The sequence below is a fragment of the Macaca thibetana genome, chromosome 10, assembly GCF_024542745.1.
Source record: "Macaca thibetana thibetana isolate TM-01 chromosome 10, ASM2454274v1, whole genome shotgun sequence".
Classification (NCBI taxonomy): Eukaryota; Metazoa; Chordata; class Mammalia; order Primates; family Cercopithecidae; genus Macaca; species Macaca thibetana.
In genome coordinates, this window is record NC_065587.1 from 18,776,079 (window position 1) to 18,791,761 (window position 15,683).

General features: G+C 44.5%; 1 protein-coding gene across 1 annotated transcript in view; it reads right to left on the reverse strand.

Moving 5' to 3' along the window:
- SLC5A1 (solute carrier family 5 member 1) overlaps positions 1-15,683 on the reverse strand; it is a 71,814-nt gene that overhangs the window by 42,890 nt on the left and 13,241 nt on the right. The window contains exon 3 of the mRNA XM_050806953.1: positions 574-678. Coding sequence (XP_050662910.1) covers positions 574-678 — 105 coding nt within the window. The remainder of the gene's footprint in view (positions 1-573; positions 679-15,683) is intronic.

A 15,683-nucleotide genomic window follows, 5' to 3' on the forward strand; every position in this document is an offset into this window, starting at 1 on the left:
TATTACTACTACTATTATTATTAGAGGCCAGGAGTTCAAGACTAGCCTGGGCAACATAGTGAGGCCCTGCTTCTAAAAAAATTAAAAAATTCACCAAGCATGGTGGCACATGCCTGTAGTCCCAGCTATTTGGGAGAGTGAGGTGGGGACATCGCTTGAGCTCAGGAGTTTGAGGCTGCAGTAGGCTATGATTGCACCACTGCACTCCAGCCTGGGCAATGGAGCAAGACCCTGTCTCTAAAAATAAAATAATAAAAATAATAATAATAATAATGGAAATCTGGTGGTAAGCATTTCCAAACCTCAAACAGGACTAGAAGGGCCTTGGTTTTTTAACATGAAGGGAAAACAGAAAAAATACTATTGCTGTCATACCAGTGGTTTTCTCATGCTACTCTGGTGGAAGGCGAGCAGGGCCCTGAGGCTCCTGTAGCCATGCCCCTCCTCTGTCTGCACCCTGGGTTGACCCTGAAGGGTTCCCTAACACCTTCAGCTCCTCTGAGCATAGATTGAACTGGTTGACTGCTAAGACTCCTTCCAGCCCCAGTGCACCATGGCTGCAGTGTTACTCACATTCCATTCAAAGCCTCCAATGGCGATGCCTGAAGCTGCTCCGGTCCCGGCAAGCCCCACAAAGTGGCCACTTCCAATGTTACTAGCGAAGAGGGAGGCTCCAATCTGGAAATGCAAAAGAAAGTCAGGTAAGGGCTCTGTGTTCCACCAGGTCACTCAGAGTGGGTCAAAGAGAGAAGAGACATGTCAGTCAAGAGAAGGACAAGAAAGAGCAGAGGCAGGCTGGGAGCACAACTGTTCTGGAATCATAAGGGACAGTTGGTTCAGAAGGCAGATGTGGAAACTTAGAAAATAGAAAAGATGAAAAGGAGAGGATTGGGGAAGGAGCAGTGGGATGTATCCCAAAACCAGATCATCTGTGAGTCTTTTATGGGCCCTGTGTCCAGTCCTGAAGAAGATATGGAAAGTCCCACAGCCACCAGGCCTCTCTAAAAATCTCCTTCAAGGCTGTGTGCCTAGGACATGAGTCCTTGATCTCCATATTCCCCAGCATGCCTGGTGGCTTAGGGTCTTGCCCAATACAGGCTCTCAGTAAACACTGAGAATTTTCTTGAAAGAAATCATTTCAAAGAAAGCCTCTGGACCTTAGTTACCTGGTCAAATAAGGAGCGGCGTGGAGCCAATGATTTGCAAGTGATTCCTAGCTGTTAAATTATGTGACTCCATGAACTCCCAAGTAACAGATGATATTAATAATAATAATAATTCTCTAGATCATGTAGCATTGATATTTTTACAAAAGTTCTAGGGACTACACGGACACATACACAAAACAGTGCATTTTTCAAGGATACACACATGTCTAAATACAGATTATAGAAGACAGATTGGAAGCACATATATCAAATACCCAGGAGTGGAAGACTGGAAGGGGAAAGGAGAATAGGACTGTGAGTGGGAGACAAAAAAAGAAAATGTCAGGTAAAGCAAGGGAGGGATCTTGCACTAACCAATCATAATACTGTGTCAGCAACTCAATTGCATTTGAGGTCAAAAAGAACTCCAGAAAGTTCTAACGTCCTTCTGTATCCAAGAGGAGAAGGTACAGCAGCATTTGATAAGAATCAAACAAGTGTAATTATCCTCATTCTTGCTAAGCAGATGGGGAGAGGCTTGTTGTTATTTATCTAATGTCCCAAAGATGGTCCAAACCTGGAACAAAACGCTTATTTCCCAAAAGACAGATTACGCCAAGAAACTATTCTAACTATACCAGCCCCTATTACCAGTATAAGGCAGCTGGTGCTTAGTGCCAAATATTAAGTCAGGGGAGAGAGAGATTTCTGAAGGCCTAGCCAGAAGAAGTTCTCAGAATGACAATGAGGAGACAGTGGTTGGTGTAGGTGCATTAGTACATTTGCTCAATAAATATTAACTTAGCCATCTACTGCACGTGTCAAGCACTAATAACAGCTGTGAATAACACAGACAAAATCCCTGGTCTCAAGAAGCTTATATTCAAATGCTGTAAATATAAATAAATAAATGACAAAAACAATGATCAGAGAGTGGTAAGTGCTATGAAGAGAATAGAGGGTGTGATAGAGTGATTAGATTGAAGAGTCTGAGAAGGTCACTCTATGGACTTTCTCTAATATTAAAGAATTACTATTATAATTCAGACCTTTAAGCTGAGATCTGGATGACAAAAAAGTTAATCATTCAGAGACCACAGGAATAGCATTCCCACTAAGCAAAGACCCCCTGACACCCCACAAGTGGGAAAGATATGCATAGTTGAGAAGCAAAAAGAAGGTTGATATGTGATAATGATTTGTGATCTTAATATTTTAAAACAGAGTCATTTAGGCTGGGTGTGGTGGCTTATGCTTCTAATCCCAGAACTTTAGGAGGCTGAAGCAAGAGGATTGCTTCAGACCAGGAGTTGGAGACCAGCCTGGGCAACATAGTGAGACCCTGCCACTATAAAAAAAAACAATGTAAAAACTTAGCTGGGCATGGTGGTGCATGCCTGTAGTACTACCTACTTAGGAGGCTGAGGAGGGAGGATCAATTGAGCCCAGGACTTGCAGGCTTCAATGAACTATGATCAGTCATGCCACTGCACTCCAGCCAAAGTAAGAGTGAGACCCTGACTCAAAAAAAAAGTGAGTTTTATTCTAAGTGAGATGGGATGCCACTGGAGGATCTGAAGCAGGAGAGGGACAGCACCTAATTTACTTTTTTAAATTGCTGTAAGTTGTGTGTAGAGTGCAGTGTTGGGAGCAAGGGAGAAAATAGAACAACCAGGTGGGAGACTATCACTGGCTTAGGTGAGAGAGGACAGTGGCTTGGACTAGGGTGACAGCAGTTGAGACAAAGGCAAGGGTAGAGATTAGGAAGTGTGTTTTAGAAACAAAGTTGGCAGGCTCTGTTGATAGGTTAGATGTGGGAAATGTGGGACAGAAAAATCAAAGGTAACTCCTAGATTTGGAACTTGAGTAACTGGGTGGATGCCATTCATTAAGAAGGGGACACTAGGGGAAGGCAGGGTGTTTAGAGACATCTACCTCCTTCTACTCAAAGCTTGATGGGGATAACAGTCCTTTTTTGTTTTGTTTTGTTTTCTGAGACAGCGTTTTATTCCTGTCACAGGCTGGAGTGCAGTGGCACATCTCGGCTCACTGCAACCTCTGCCTCCCAGGCTCAAGTGATCCTCCAGCCTCAGCCTCCCAAGTAGCTGGGACTACAGGTGCGCACCACCACACCCGACTAATTTTTGTATTTTTTGTAGAGATGGGGGTTCGCCATGTTGCCCAGGCTTGTCTCGAACTCCTAGTCTCAAGCAATCCATCTGCCTCGGCCTCCTAAAATGCTGGGATTACTGGTGTGAGCCACCCTACCCGGCCTAACAGTCCACTTTTAATCAAAAGTTTTGTTCTGCAAGTGGCCTACCTGCCCTGACCCACTATCTTTTCATTTATCACCTCTTGCTTGATAAATAATTAAGCCTAATGCTGTACTATTAAGGACATAATTACCAGAAATGATTAACTGCATTAGATGAGTCATAAGTTCAGAAAGTCCTCTCCAATCTCTCTCCCAAACAGGGACATTGTACTCTAAGCAATGTCAGGCTGTCCTGAAGTCCCCACTCACTATCTGAGAAGACAGTGGAATGAGGCCAGGAGAGCTCGGGGTACCAGAATGACCTGAGCCCAGGTTCTGTTCATTTTATTAGGGGAACCACCTTCCTTATTCTGGACTTCCTCCCTTTACCCCATGACCTACACTTAATCATTTACCGAAACCCTGACTCTGCCTTCACAATATTATGGCCACCTAGCTCTTTCTAGATGACCCTTCTGCTGCCTGTCACTATCTCTCAACAGGACCAAGTAACGGGCTGCTAGAGGATCTCTATTCTCTCCTTTTCATCAGTCACCTCCCCACCCACCCACATGGCCAAGCAACCTCCCCAAAGCACAACTCTGATCATAACACTGACCTATTCAGAGACTCTCCTGGACACCCAAAAGGGTCTGTCAAGTGGTCTTTCTGACAGCTACAGGCCTAAAAACAGTCTTAGGAATATAGCAAGGTTTCAAGGTAAATTTCCCTCAAGTGCAAAGACAGCATGAGCTTTACAACTCAAGTTTGAATGATTTATTGACCTCTTACTATCTGGGTGATTAGAACATCTACAAGCCTCTGTCTTCTCTCATGGCAGGGTTGGTGCAGGAGTCAAATGAAATTATGAACCAGTTGTGACTGACACAGCTGATTCTTATCAGTGTCCCTTCCCTCCTTTCTCCTTCCAAGAGGATAATTACTTCACCGGCAAAGACAATTAGCAAGAGCTACAATGGATACTGTTATAGACAGAATTGTGTCCTCTCCGCAAAATTTATATGTTAAAGCCTGTATTCATATGTTAAAGTTGGTATTCATAAATACCAACCCCCAAGGTGATGGTATTTGGAGATAGGGTCTTTAGGGAGATAATAAGGTTAAATGAGCACATAAGGGTGGAGCCCCAATCTGATAGGATTGGTGTCCTTATAAGAAGAGACACCAGAAATCTCTGTCTGTCTCTCCCCCTATACATGCACAGTAAAGAGGCCATGTATGAGGACACAGCAAAAAGGCAGCCATCTACAAGCCAGGAAGAGAAGCCTCACCTGAAGCCAACCCTGAAGGCACCTCGATTTTTGACTTCTACCTTCTAGAACTATGAGAAAATTAATTTCTGTTGTTTAAGCCACCCAGTCTGTGGTATTTTGTTATGGCAGCCTGAGCCAACTAAGACAGACACCATTGTTTTATGGCCTGTACTCCCCTGCCAGGTTTTTACGCTGCTCCTCCTGTTGCTGGAGCTCACCAACAATGCGTTCATCATGCCAATTTCCCAAACACTTTCTCTGTCCACTCCTCACCCACGCTCATGCCCATTTGAGAATTGGCACCACTCCCATGCAGGGAGTGACCCAGTGCCATGAATCACCATTCTCTGTAATTCTCTAGAATTTCCCCCCGCGTTCCTATGAATTCAGGATTTCAGACTTTATCTAAAATTTCCCCAACTTGACCTCACCTCTCATTAACTTCTTTCCCAACCCTCCTCACCTTCTGATGGGACTCGAAAGGCCATTACAAGTATGTGGATACTTTTGCTGCTTGTTGTGCAAGATGAACTGAGTCTGACCAAACCTAGAAGGTCTGAGAGCATGGGAATTGGGAAAACAACATAATGTCACATCACAAAATGCAGAAAGGCTATTTATTCTTTTGACTTTAGGGAATTTGTAGTCACATTTTACTACCTAGATGTCCTATCCTGGAAGGCTGGTGGGAGGGGAGATGTATGGAGAAATTAAACAATCATTGAATCTTTCAGAGTAGAATGGGTCTGTGGATGCCACAGCTTAAGTCCCCTCTGCAACACCTCCCAAGTGATGGTCAGTTCTTAATGCATACCTCTAGTGACAGAAAACTCGCTACCTTACAATGCAGCTGAATCTGTGGTGGAACAACTCTAGTTGTTAAAAAGTCATTCTTGGCCGGGCACGGTGGCTCACGCCTGTAATCCCAGCACTTTGGGAGGCCAAGGCAGGCGGATCACGAGGTCAGGAGATCGAGACCATCCTGGCTAACACGGTGAAACCCCGTCTCTACTAAAAACTGCAAAAAATTAGCCGGGTGTGGTGGTGGGCACCTGTAGTCCCAGCTACTCGGGAGGCTGAGGCAGGAGAATGGCATGAACCCGGGAGGCGGAGCTTGCAGTGAGCTGAGATCGCGCCACTGCACTCCAGCCTGAGAAACAGAGCGAGACTCCTTCTCAAAAAAAAAAAAAAAAAAAAAAAAAAAGTCATTCTTTATTTGAGCTGAAGTCTACCTATCAGTCCTACTTCCACCCTTTAGAGTATAACAGAACAAGTCAAATTTCTCTTCCACAAGTTAGCCCTTCCAATATCTGAGGACAGGGATGGTTTCCCTGCTTAAATTTTCCCCAGACTTCTCATGTGTCTGTTCCTCTTCTTATGTGTCTGTTCCTCATTGACAATGGACTTGATTCTCATCACCCTTGTTGTTCTCTGCTCCCTGAGTCCCATCTCTGTCCCCAAAGTGGACCTCAGACCTGAATAGACTATTCCAAACATAAGCCATTCAGAATGAAGCAAACTGCCCCTCTTGACTTCCGGTAAGGTTTTAACATTCCAAACATGAGCCATCTAGAATGAAGCAAGCTGCCCCTCTTGACTTCCCGTAAGATTTTAACATCATCCACCTTCAAATCCCCGTTGAAACCTGTCACTCAGCCATGAGTTCTTGGCAGTACGGAGGACCTGGGCCAGTCCCTCTAATTGCTATCACTATTAAAGAATTTGCCTCTCTGTTATTTGGAACATTCAGCAAGAACAGATTTCCTCCCGATGCAATTTAGATTACTGAAAAGACCAATTTGGTTTGCCTTAACAAAACAGTGGCTGTATCACTTAAATTCTTTTAAAGGCTGAGGTGGGAGGATCACTTGAGCCCAGGAATTCAAGGTTGCAGTGAGTATGATCATGCTGCTGCAGCAATCTGGGGGACAGAGCAAGACCATGTCCCCCACCAAAAAATAAACAAAATCTAAGATCTGGAGGGCAAAAAGTGAAAGAGGTTCTCTCCAAAATCACTTGCTTAACTGCCAGAGTTTTAAAGCTCTGTTACCCGCCAGGCGCGGTGGCTCACACCTGTAATCCCAGCACTTTGGGAGATGAGCCAGACAGATCACCTGAGGTCAGGAGTTCGAGACCAGGTATGGTCAACATGGTGAAACCCCATCTCTACTAAAAATACAAAAAAATTAGCCAGATGTGGTGGGGGGCGCCTGTAATCCCAGCTACTCGGGAGGCTGAGGCAGGAGAATCACTTGAGCCTGGGAGGCAGAGGTTGTAGTGAGCCGAGATCGTGCCATTGGACTCCAGCCTGGGCAACAAGAGCAAAGTTCCATCTCTTTAAAAAAAAAAAAAAAATATATATATATATATATATATATATGTGTGTGTGTGTGTGTGTGTGTGTGTGTGTGTGTCTGTATATACATCTACGTGTGTGTGTGTGTGTATACACACCTATGTATGTATACACAGGTATACATGGCACCTGTGCTACCCAGTGGGTGGCATTTTCACTTCAACCACATGCCAATATATAGAACATGGAGTGAAAGAAACTTTGACCGATCTCACCAGGGAGACCTCAGAACTGGAGGGCTTGGTAGAATCAAGACTTCCAGGATACCATCAGGCCGCAGTAAAGTTATGAAAGCAAAGATATTTCCACTGGAAATCCACTGAAGCCACTCAAAAGCTTGGTGGGAAATCCTTCCACAAACAATTTATCTCCTCAAGAGATGGGATTGTGAGAGTTCTCAGAGGTGATCTCAACCACCAGAGACAACAAAGGTTATTGACCAGAGCACTTTTCTACCTCTCAGCTGTGGCATGGAATTCAGAAGAGGTATTACAGGCACTCCAGGCTCTCTGCAATAAAGTCAGTCCCACCTTCTCCAATCTCAGCAGCCTTGTCATGCCCTGCCATGTCACCTCCACTCTGGCAAAACCACACTGGCTCTATTTCCAAGATATGCTCTGTGCTTTCCTGCCTCCTGCTTTCGTTTATGAGATTTTTCTTTTTCCTGGAATGCCCTCTTCATCAAGCTCTGTCTATAAAAATGCTTCCCTCGTCTTCAAAATGAAGCCCCGTCCCACCTCTCCACTAACACCATCCAGAGCCGATCTCCATCCTCCCATCTCTTACCTCACATGTTGTCTGCTCCCCTCTCCTGGTGTGTGTCACGTCCCCACTTTGATAACTGCTTCCACACAGGTCTATTGCCCCAAATACCTTCTAGCCTTCAAAGAGCCCACTTTTGAGACAGAGTCTTGTTCTATCGCCCAGGTAGGAGCGCAGTGGCGTGATCTCAGCTCACTGTGACCTCTGCCTCTCAGCTGTGGCATGAAATTCAGAAGACGAATTTCAGGTACTCCTGGCTCTCTGCAATCCAGTCCTGCTTCCACTTAACAGAGGACATTCTTTGTGCATGGCAAGGACTCAGTAAAGTTCTGCTGAGTGAGTAAGTGATATCAAATCCTTGAACGTTCCACTTGGGGAAACAACAAAAACCATAGCAACCAAATGTCTTGAGAGTTGCATTTGTTCCCACTGGGGCATGGAGTAAGGATGCTTCTCAGGGACATGCCAAGGACCACTCTCTCTGGAAGAAGAGGCAATAAACCTAGCCTGCCAGGCCTACCCAGGGTCCATAAGAACAGCAGGGTATACTGGAGACTATGAAGTGGCTCTGTGAAATGTCAGTCAGGCAACCCATAAGCTCAGTGTTCATAAGAACAAGACCACAAGGGGAACTGACCTTATAGGTTAGTCCATCAAATAGGCTTTTTTTAATGTTAAATACTTGGTGTTGGCAAGTAAATAGGCTCTCCCACATATTTCTGGTAGAGATGTAAATTGATACCATTTTTCTGGAAAGTTGTTGGTTGGTACACATTACAATCATTTAAAAGTTTGTCTCCTTCCACTTATACGACCCTATTTTTAGGACTCGGTTTTAAGCAAATTATCACAGATGCAGACAAAGATTTAGATATAAGGATTTCATCAGTATGTTCATTGCTACGTCATTTACAACAGAGGAATGTTGGAAACCACGTAAGGGCCCAACAATAGAAAAACAATTAGATAAATTCAAGTTCATATTTATGATGGAATTTAAAAAAATTTTTTGTAGAGATGGGATCTCACTATATTGACTAGGCTGGTCTCGAACTCCTGACCTCAAGCTATCCTCCCAGCTTGGCTTCCCAAAGTGCTAGGATTATAGGCATGAGCCACTGCACCCAGCCATATGACGGAATATTGTGCAGCCATTAAAATTATAGCTTTGAAGAATTTATTATGACATGAGGAGATACAAACCTATATGCCATATGAGTCCCAAAATGTTTAAATATATGCATAAGGGTGTGGGGGGGTGTGTGTGTGTGTACCTGTGTATACATAAATATATCCAAATTTAACAATGATTATCTTGGGAAGACAAAACAATGTGAGTGCATTTTTAAAATATTTCTCCAATTTTTTCACAAGGGGTTTGTATAATTTTATAATCAGAACAAAATCCTTTAAAATCTGTAAGAATAAGGGACAATAATTCTAGAGCTGTCTCAGATTCACTAGCAGAGCCTGAGGACTGAAAGCAAAGTAGGCATGTAAGTTATGTGTTTTTGTTGAGGGGGGATGTAGAAAAAGACATGAAAATGTCACCGAGTGCTAACTACAGTTATGTTTTGTGTGCATGGAAATAGAAAACTGACATCTTAATCCAGCTCATGTGATGTTAGAGCTGGAATTACCTTGGAAATGATTACAGCTGACCTTGCTATTTTCCAATGAAAATAAAATTGTAGCCCAGAGGAAGAAAGTGATTCACATTTACACATTAATTTTATCTTTACTTCCACACCCTAAGGACAGTAAGGCAGCATGGGCACACTCAGGATCACAAATCCAGGCATCAAGAATTGTCCTGGGGGCTGGGTGCAGTAGCTTACGCCTGTAATGCCAGCACCTTGGGAGGCTGTGGCAAGATCACTTGAATCCAGGAGTTTGAGACCTACCTAGGCAACATAGTGAGACCCCATCTCTACAAAAAAATAACAAATAACTGGGTGCAGTGGCACTGTCTACAGTCCCAGCTACTCAGGAGGCTGAGCTAGGAGGATCCTTTGAGCCCAGGAGGTCTAGGCTTTGATGAGCTGTGATCACACCACTGCACTCCAGCTTGGGCAACAGAATGAAATCGTATCTCAAAAAAAAACAATGAAAAGAATTGCCCAGGGCAATGGACAACTGGCTTCACAATCAGAGGCAGCCAGGGGATTTTTAAAAAGGATCCTGTATCAATAACCATACTTGAAAGTACAGTTAAGTGGCATGGACATCCTTTTCCTCCCCTCCTTCAAAGCACACTGAGAACTTTCCAACCTGGTTCTAATCTTGGTTCTGCCATAGCAAACTATGTGACCTTGAGGCAGTCACTTTACTGCTTTTAGTCTCAGTCTCCTCCACTATAAACCAAGGATAAGAATCTTTTTTGGCCTACCCTAAAGGGTGTTACTGAACTTTAATGATGTGACAAAATTTAAGAAAGTTTTGCTCCACAAAGACATGCTATTCTGAAGAAATATTAATGCTTTTACACAGCCCATGTTTTCACAGATTACCCTGAATTTCCTGGAAGAAACAGAGTCATCATTTTCTCCTTGAGGAAACAAGGTCATCGTAGCCCAAATGGAAAATGCACTCAGCCAATTTCAGGAAACCTTTTTCTTTGTTAATGAACCATCTAAGACCCAGAATGTCCAGAATTCTGGAGATGGCTTTCTGCTCCCTGCTTTTGTCCTTCTCTTTAAGGGATATCGGGAGATCCCAGGGCCTCTTCTCCATCCCTTCTCTAGGCTGTGTTAGACTCCTGCATTGGGATATCCTCCAATCATGGTCCTTAAACTTTAACATAACCAGAATACAAGATATACAGTTAAATCTGCCTATCTTGAATATGCAGGTTCACAGATAATACATTCATTATTTATACATTTGTAGTGTAAGTATGTCCCGAATATTGCATGGGACATACTTATGCAAAAAAAAAAAAAAAAAAAGACAAAAAAAAGAAAGGTGGCCGGGCGCGGTGGCTCAAGCCTGTAATCCCAGCACTTTGGGAGGCCGAGACGGGCGGATCACGAGGTCAGGAGATCAAGACCATCCTGGCTAACACGGTGAAACCCCGTCTCTACTAAAAAATACAAAAAACTAGCCGGGCGAGGTGGCGGGCGCCTGTAGTCCCAGCTACTCGGGAGGCTGAGGCAGAAGAATGGCGTAAACCCGGGAGGCGGAGCTTGCAGTGAGCCGAGATCGCACCACTGCACTCCAGCCTGGGTGACAAAGCCAGACTCCGTCTCAAAAAAAAAAAAAAAAAAAAAAAAAGGTATGTATTGTTTGCCTGAAATTCAGATTTAACTGGGCATCCTGTATTTTTATTTGCTAAATCTGGCAACCCTAATTAGAATCACCTGGAGGACTTATTAAAACATAGACTGGTTAGGCATGGTGGCTCACACCTGTAGTCCCAGCACTTTGGGAAGCCAAAGGGGGAAGATTGCTTGAGCTCAGGAGTTCGAGACCAGGCTGCACAACATAGCGAGCTCTCACCTCTACTACAAATCAAAAATTAGCCAGGCGTGGTGGCATGCACCTGTAGTCCCAGGTACTCAGGAAGCTAAGGTGGGAGGATCGCTTGAGTCCAGGAGATCAAGGCTATAGTGAGCTATGATCACATCACTGCACTCCCACAGAGCAAGACCGTGTCTCAAACAAACAACAACAACAACAACAAAAAACCACACAGATTACTAGGCCCCATTTCCTAGCATTTGTGATTCATTAGGTCTGGTTTGAGGCTAGAAATTTTGCATTTCTAACAAGAGTGCAGGTCCTGCTGATGCTGCTGGTCTGGGTACCACAGTTTGAGAGCCCCATCCTGGGAGAATAAGAAGGGGAGAGGAGAATGCTAACTTTCACAGCACCGCCTTTGGGCCAAGGGTTGGGCCATGTATTTCATTTGCTTTTTCTTTTTTAATGCCCACTACAATTCTGTGAGGTTGGTATTATTCTGATCTTCATTTACAGATGAGAATAAGGATCAGAAGATTGAAGTGACTTGCCCAAGGTCTTATAGCCAAAGGTGACTGAAGTCCCAGGGGCACAGGGAGAGGCTGTGGCACACACTGACTTTCTGGTTTTTCCCGGGATATTCCCTTCTGAATGTCCCTGAAGGGGCACAGTGGGGTGAGACCCTCTTACCCATCCCACCGTAAACTCAGGAGTGGCACGTGCTCATCTGTATCATGTTTTCATATTCCTTCTTCACCTTCTCAGGAATTTGTCTTTCATCATGATTAGTGTCTCCCTTAGTAAGCTCTCTTTTCACAGAGGGAGTTTGAAAAGATTTAATCTTGGATCCTTGCCATCTCAAGGATCACACTTCCTGGATTGGGACAGAAAATCAGATGGAGCTCCTATATTCAGAATATTTTATTTCTGAGACTCTAGTAAATATTTAGACACAGGCTTTGCTCCAGAGTCATCACAGTCTCTATTTACTCGGCCAACTCCTGTTCCCATGGACAATGGTCCTCTTTCACTCATTACCTTCATGAAATTCTCTCCTTGCCCAAAGAACCAAAGGGGCAGGAACTCAAGAAACCACTGACATTTTCCCACCAGTTTTTGGCACAAAAGACAGGTGAGGTCTTCCGCTGGCATTTAGAGGTTCAGGAGGCTGAAGACCAATCCATCCTCTCATCGAGATGAGCCCGTCTTTGAAATCATCAGCAATTCAGGGTCACTCATTCAAAGCACCTGATCTAAATACACCATCTTGGCCAGGTGCAGTGGCTCACACCTGTAATCCCAGCACTTTGGGAGGCCAAGGTGGGCAGATCACATGAGGCCAGGAGTTCAAGACCAGCCTGGCCAACATGGTGAAACCCCATCTCTACTAAAAATACAAAAAAATTAGCCAGGCATGGTAGCACAACCCTGTAATCCTAGCTACTAGGGAGGCTGAGGCAGGAGAATCTCTTGAATCTGGAAGGTGGAGGTTGCAGTGAGCCAAGATTATACCACTGCACTCCAGATTGGGCGACAGAGTGAGACCCTGTCTCAAATAAATAAATATGTATACCATCTCTACCCCACACTGGCCCCCTTTCAGTTTTTCAAATATCCCAAGCTTCTTCCTACATCAGGGCCTTTGGCCATTCTGTTCCTTCCGCTTGGGTTGCTCATCCCAGAATCTTCACATGGCTGGCTCCTTCTGATCATTCAAGGCTCAACCTGAATGCTCAGTCCTCAGAAAGGCCCTCTCTGAGCCTGTGTTGAATAAGGAAGACCCTTCTCCCTCCCACTGAACCTCACCCTTGACTCAAATATATTTTCTCTGGACACTTAACTATTATTAATTTTACATGTATTTTGTAAGAATGTGAGGGACACATACACACATGCACACAGATATATACCAGCACCTACACAGCGTCTGGCACATAGTAGGTATCAACATGCAGTTGTGGAATGAAAGAATAATACTACATAAATAGATGAATGATTCAATTCACAGCTTAAGGAGGAGAAGCTGGAGATGAGAAACAATTACTGTTTTATTTTTGGTTTTAGATGGAATCTTGCTCTGTTGCCCAAGTTGGAGTGCAGTGGTGCGATCTAAGCTCATTGCAACCTCCATCTCCCGGGTTCAAGCGATTCTCCTGCCTCAGCCTCCCAAGTAGCTGGGATTACAGGCACCTACCACCACGCCCAACTAATTTTTGTAATTTTAGTAGAGACGAGGTTTCACCATGTTGGCCAGGCTGGTCTCGAACCCCCAATCTCAGGCGATCTGCCTGCCTCGGCCTGCCAAAGTGCTGGGATTACTGGCGTGAGCCACTGCACCCAGCCGAGAAACAATTATAATGACCATAATCATGATAGCCATCCCTCGGACAGCATTAAACTATATAGTGTCCTAAGAGATTTACATGTATTAACTAATTTAATCCCAGATATATTTCTAATATGAATAATCCAACGAATTCATTTTAACTGATAGTTTCACCACCTTTCTGCCTCTTCTGATTTCTACCAACCAGAAATATGGATTATAAAAATGTATTTTTTTCTCTGTCTACAGAAGCACTAATCTGTTAGAAAATGCTGGGAAGGGCCGGGCGCGGTGGCTCAAGCCTGTAATCCCAGCACTTTGGGAGGCCGAGACGGGCGGATCACAAGGTCAGGAGATGGAGACCATCCTGGCTAACACGGCGAAACCCCGTCTCTACTAAAAAACACAAAAAATTAGCCGGGCGTGGTGGCGGCGCCTGTGGTCCCAGCTACTCGGGAGGCTGAGGCAGGAGAATGGCGGGAACCCGGGAGGCGGAGCTTGCAGTGAGCTGAGATCTGGCCACTGCACTCCAGCCTGGGCGACAGAGCGAGACTCCGTCTCAAAAAAAAAAAAAAAGAAAAAAAAAAAGAAAATGCTGGGAAGGCAGCCAGTGAGAAAGGAGAAGCCAGGTGCTTAGGTACCAACTAGATGGCAGGGACTTGGTTACACATCAATCAATTGATGCCTAGAAACACCAAGAACACATGAAGTGCTGAGTGGCTGTATATTAATCAGAGAAACTACTCAGAGGAGAGACTAAGCCATGAAGAATGGGAGGGAAGTGGTTCCATCAAAGAAAAAAAAGAAAGAAGGATGAAGGGGAGAGGAAGAGGAAAAGAGAAGAGAGAGGGAAAAGAGAAGGAAGAAAGGGAAGGAGGGAAAGAATGAGAAGGAGGAGGAGAATAAAAAGGAAGAGAAGGTGGAGGAATAGGAAAAGGAGAATGAGTAATAGGAAGAGAAGAAAAGGGAGGAAAAAGAAGGAGGAAGAAGAGAGAGCAAAGCAGACACTGCTGTGATAACCCAAAAGCTCCCACCCAAAATACAATGGGGAACTGCCAAGTTTTGCAAAACCTCGACTCAAACTGAGAAAACAAATGGCCTGAGAGTGAGGAAAGATAGCCACACTGAACTTTACCAAGGAGTCCAATGTGGGCTGAAATTGGGAACTCTGATTAGGGCTTGCTTTTCCAGTTTTACTCCCATGAGCCTAAACAACAACAGTTTTCCTCTGTGCATAAAAACAGAAATTTGGAGCACTGCTGGAGGCAGGCTTTGACTTAGACCCAGCACCCTCCTAACCGCCTGAATTCTTACCACTGTATGCACTGTGTGGCCCCTGCATCAGAGCCAGAATATAGACTCAGGTCTCAGGTGACACCACCAAGGGAGACCAGCATGAGGGTCTGGGGACATGTCCCTCTCCTCCCTCTTTTCTCTTTAATTCAGCCCATATTTGTCAAGTGCCTTCTTGCAGTGCAAGGCGTTGGTGTTGTGAGGCCTAAAAAAAAAATTAAGAAAAGTGTAGGCCTGGCTTTCATCACAGGGCACTGGGATAAATAAGAGCACATGCAGGTAAAAACGAGTAGAGCAGGGAGAGAGGGCCAAATGGACCTGGGCCAGAGGAGGCAGGAATTGCTTCCCCCAGGCTTATGAAGAGTCAAGTACTTATCTTTCCTTCTCACTTCTTCGTGGGGTGCATCCCTGCCTCTCCCATGTCCAGCTGCCTGGTTCCCTCTCTTCCTCTCCAATCCGTGAGTTCCCACCCATGTATTGGGACTACCAGGTTTTTCTAAGACACCCTTTGGCCCCTCTGGTGACATCATAAGTGACTGGACTTTGATCTGATCATTAGGTTTTAGAAACATAAAGATAAAATCAGATATATTTTATCCAAGAGGACTTGAAAAGTTTGAGAACCTGTCCTCTTTCTTCAGGGAAAATTTTCATCAGCGTCTCTGGTCAGCCCTAAATGAAATAATTTCTTGGTTTTCAGACCAATCTTTAGGCCACACCAATTGCCTCAAAAATTTCCATCTCAAAAGACAAGGAGAAAGAGACCTGAATAACCAGAAGATCAGAGGAAGTCTTAGCTCTGTCATTAGCT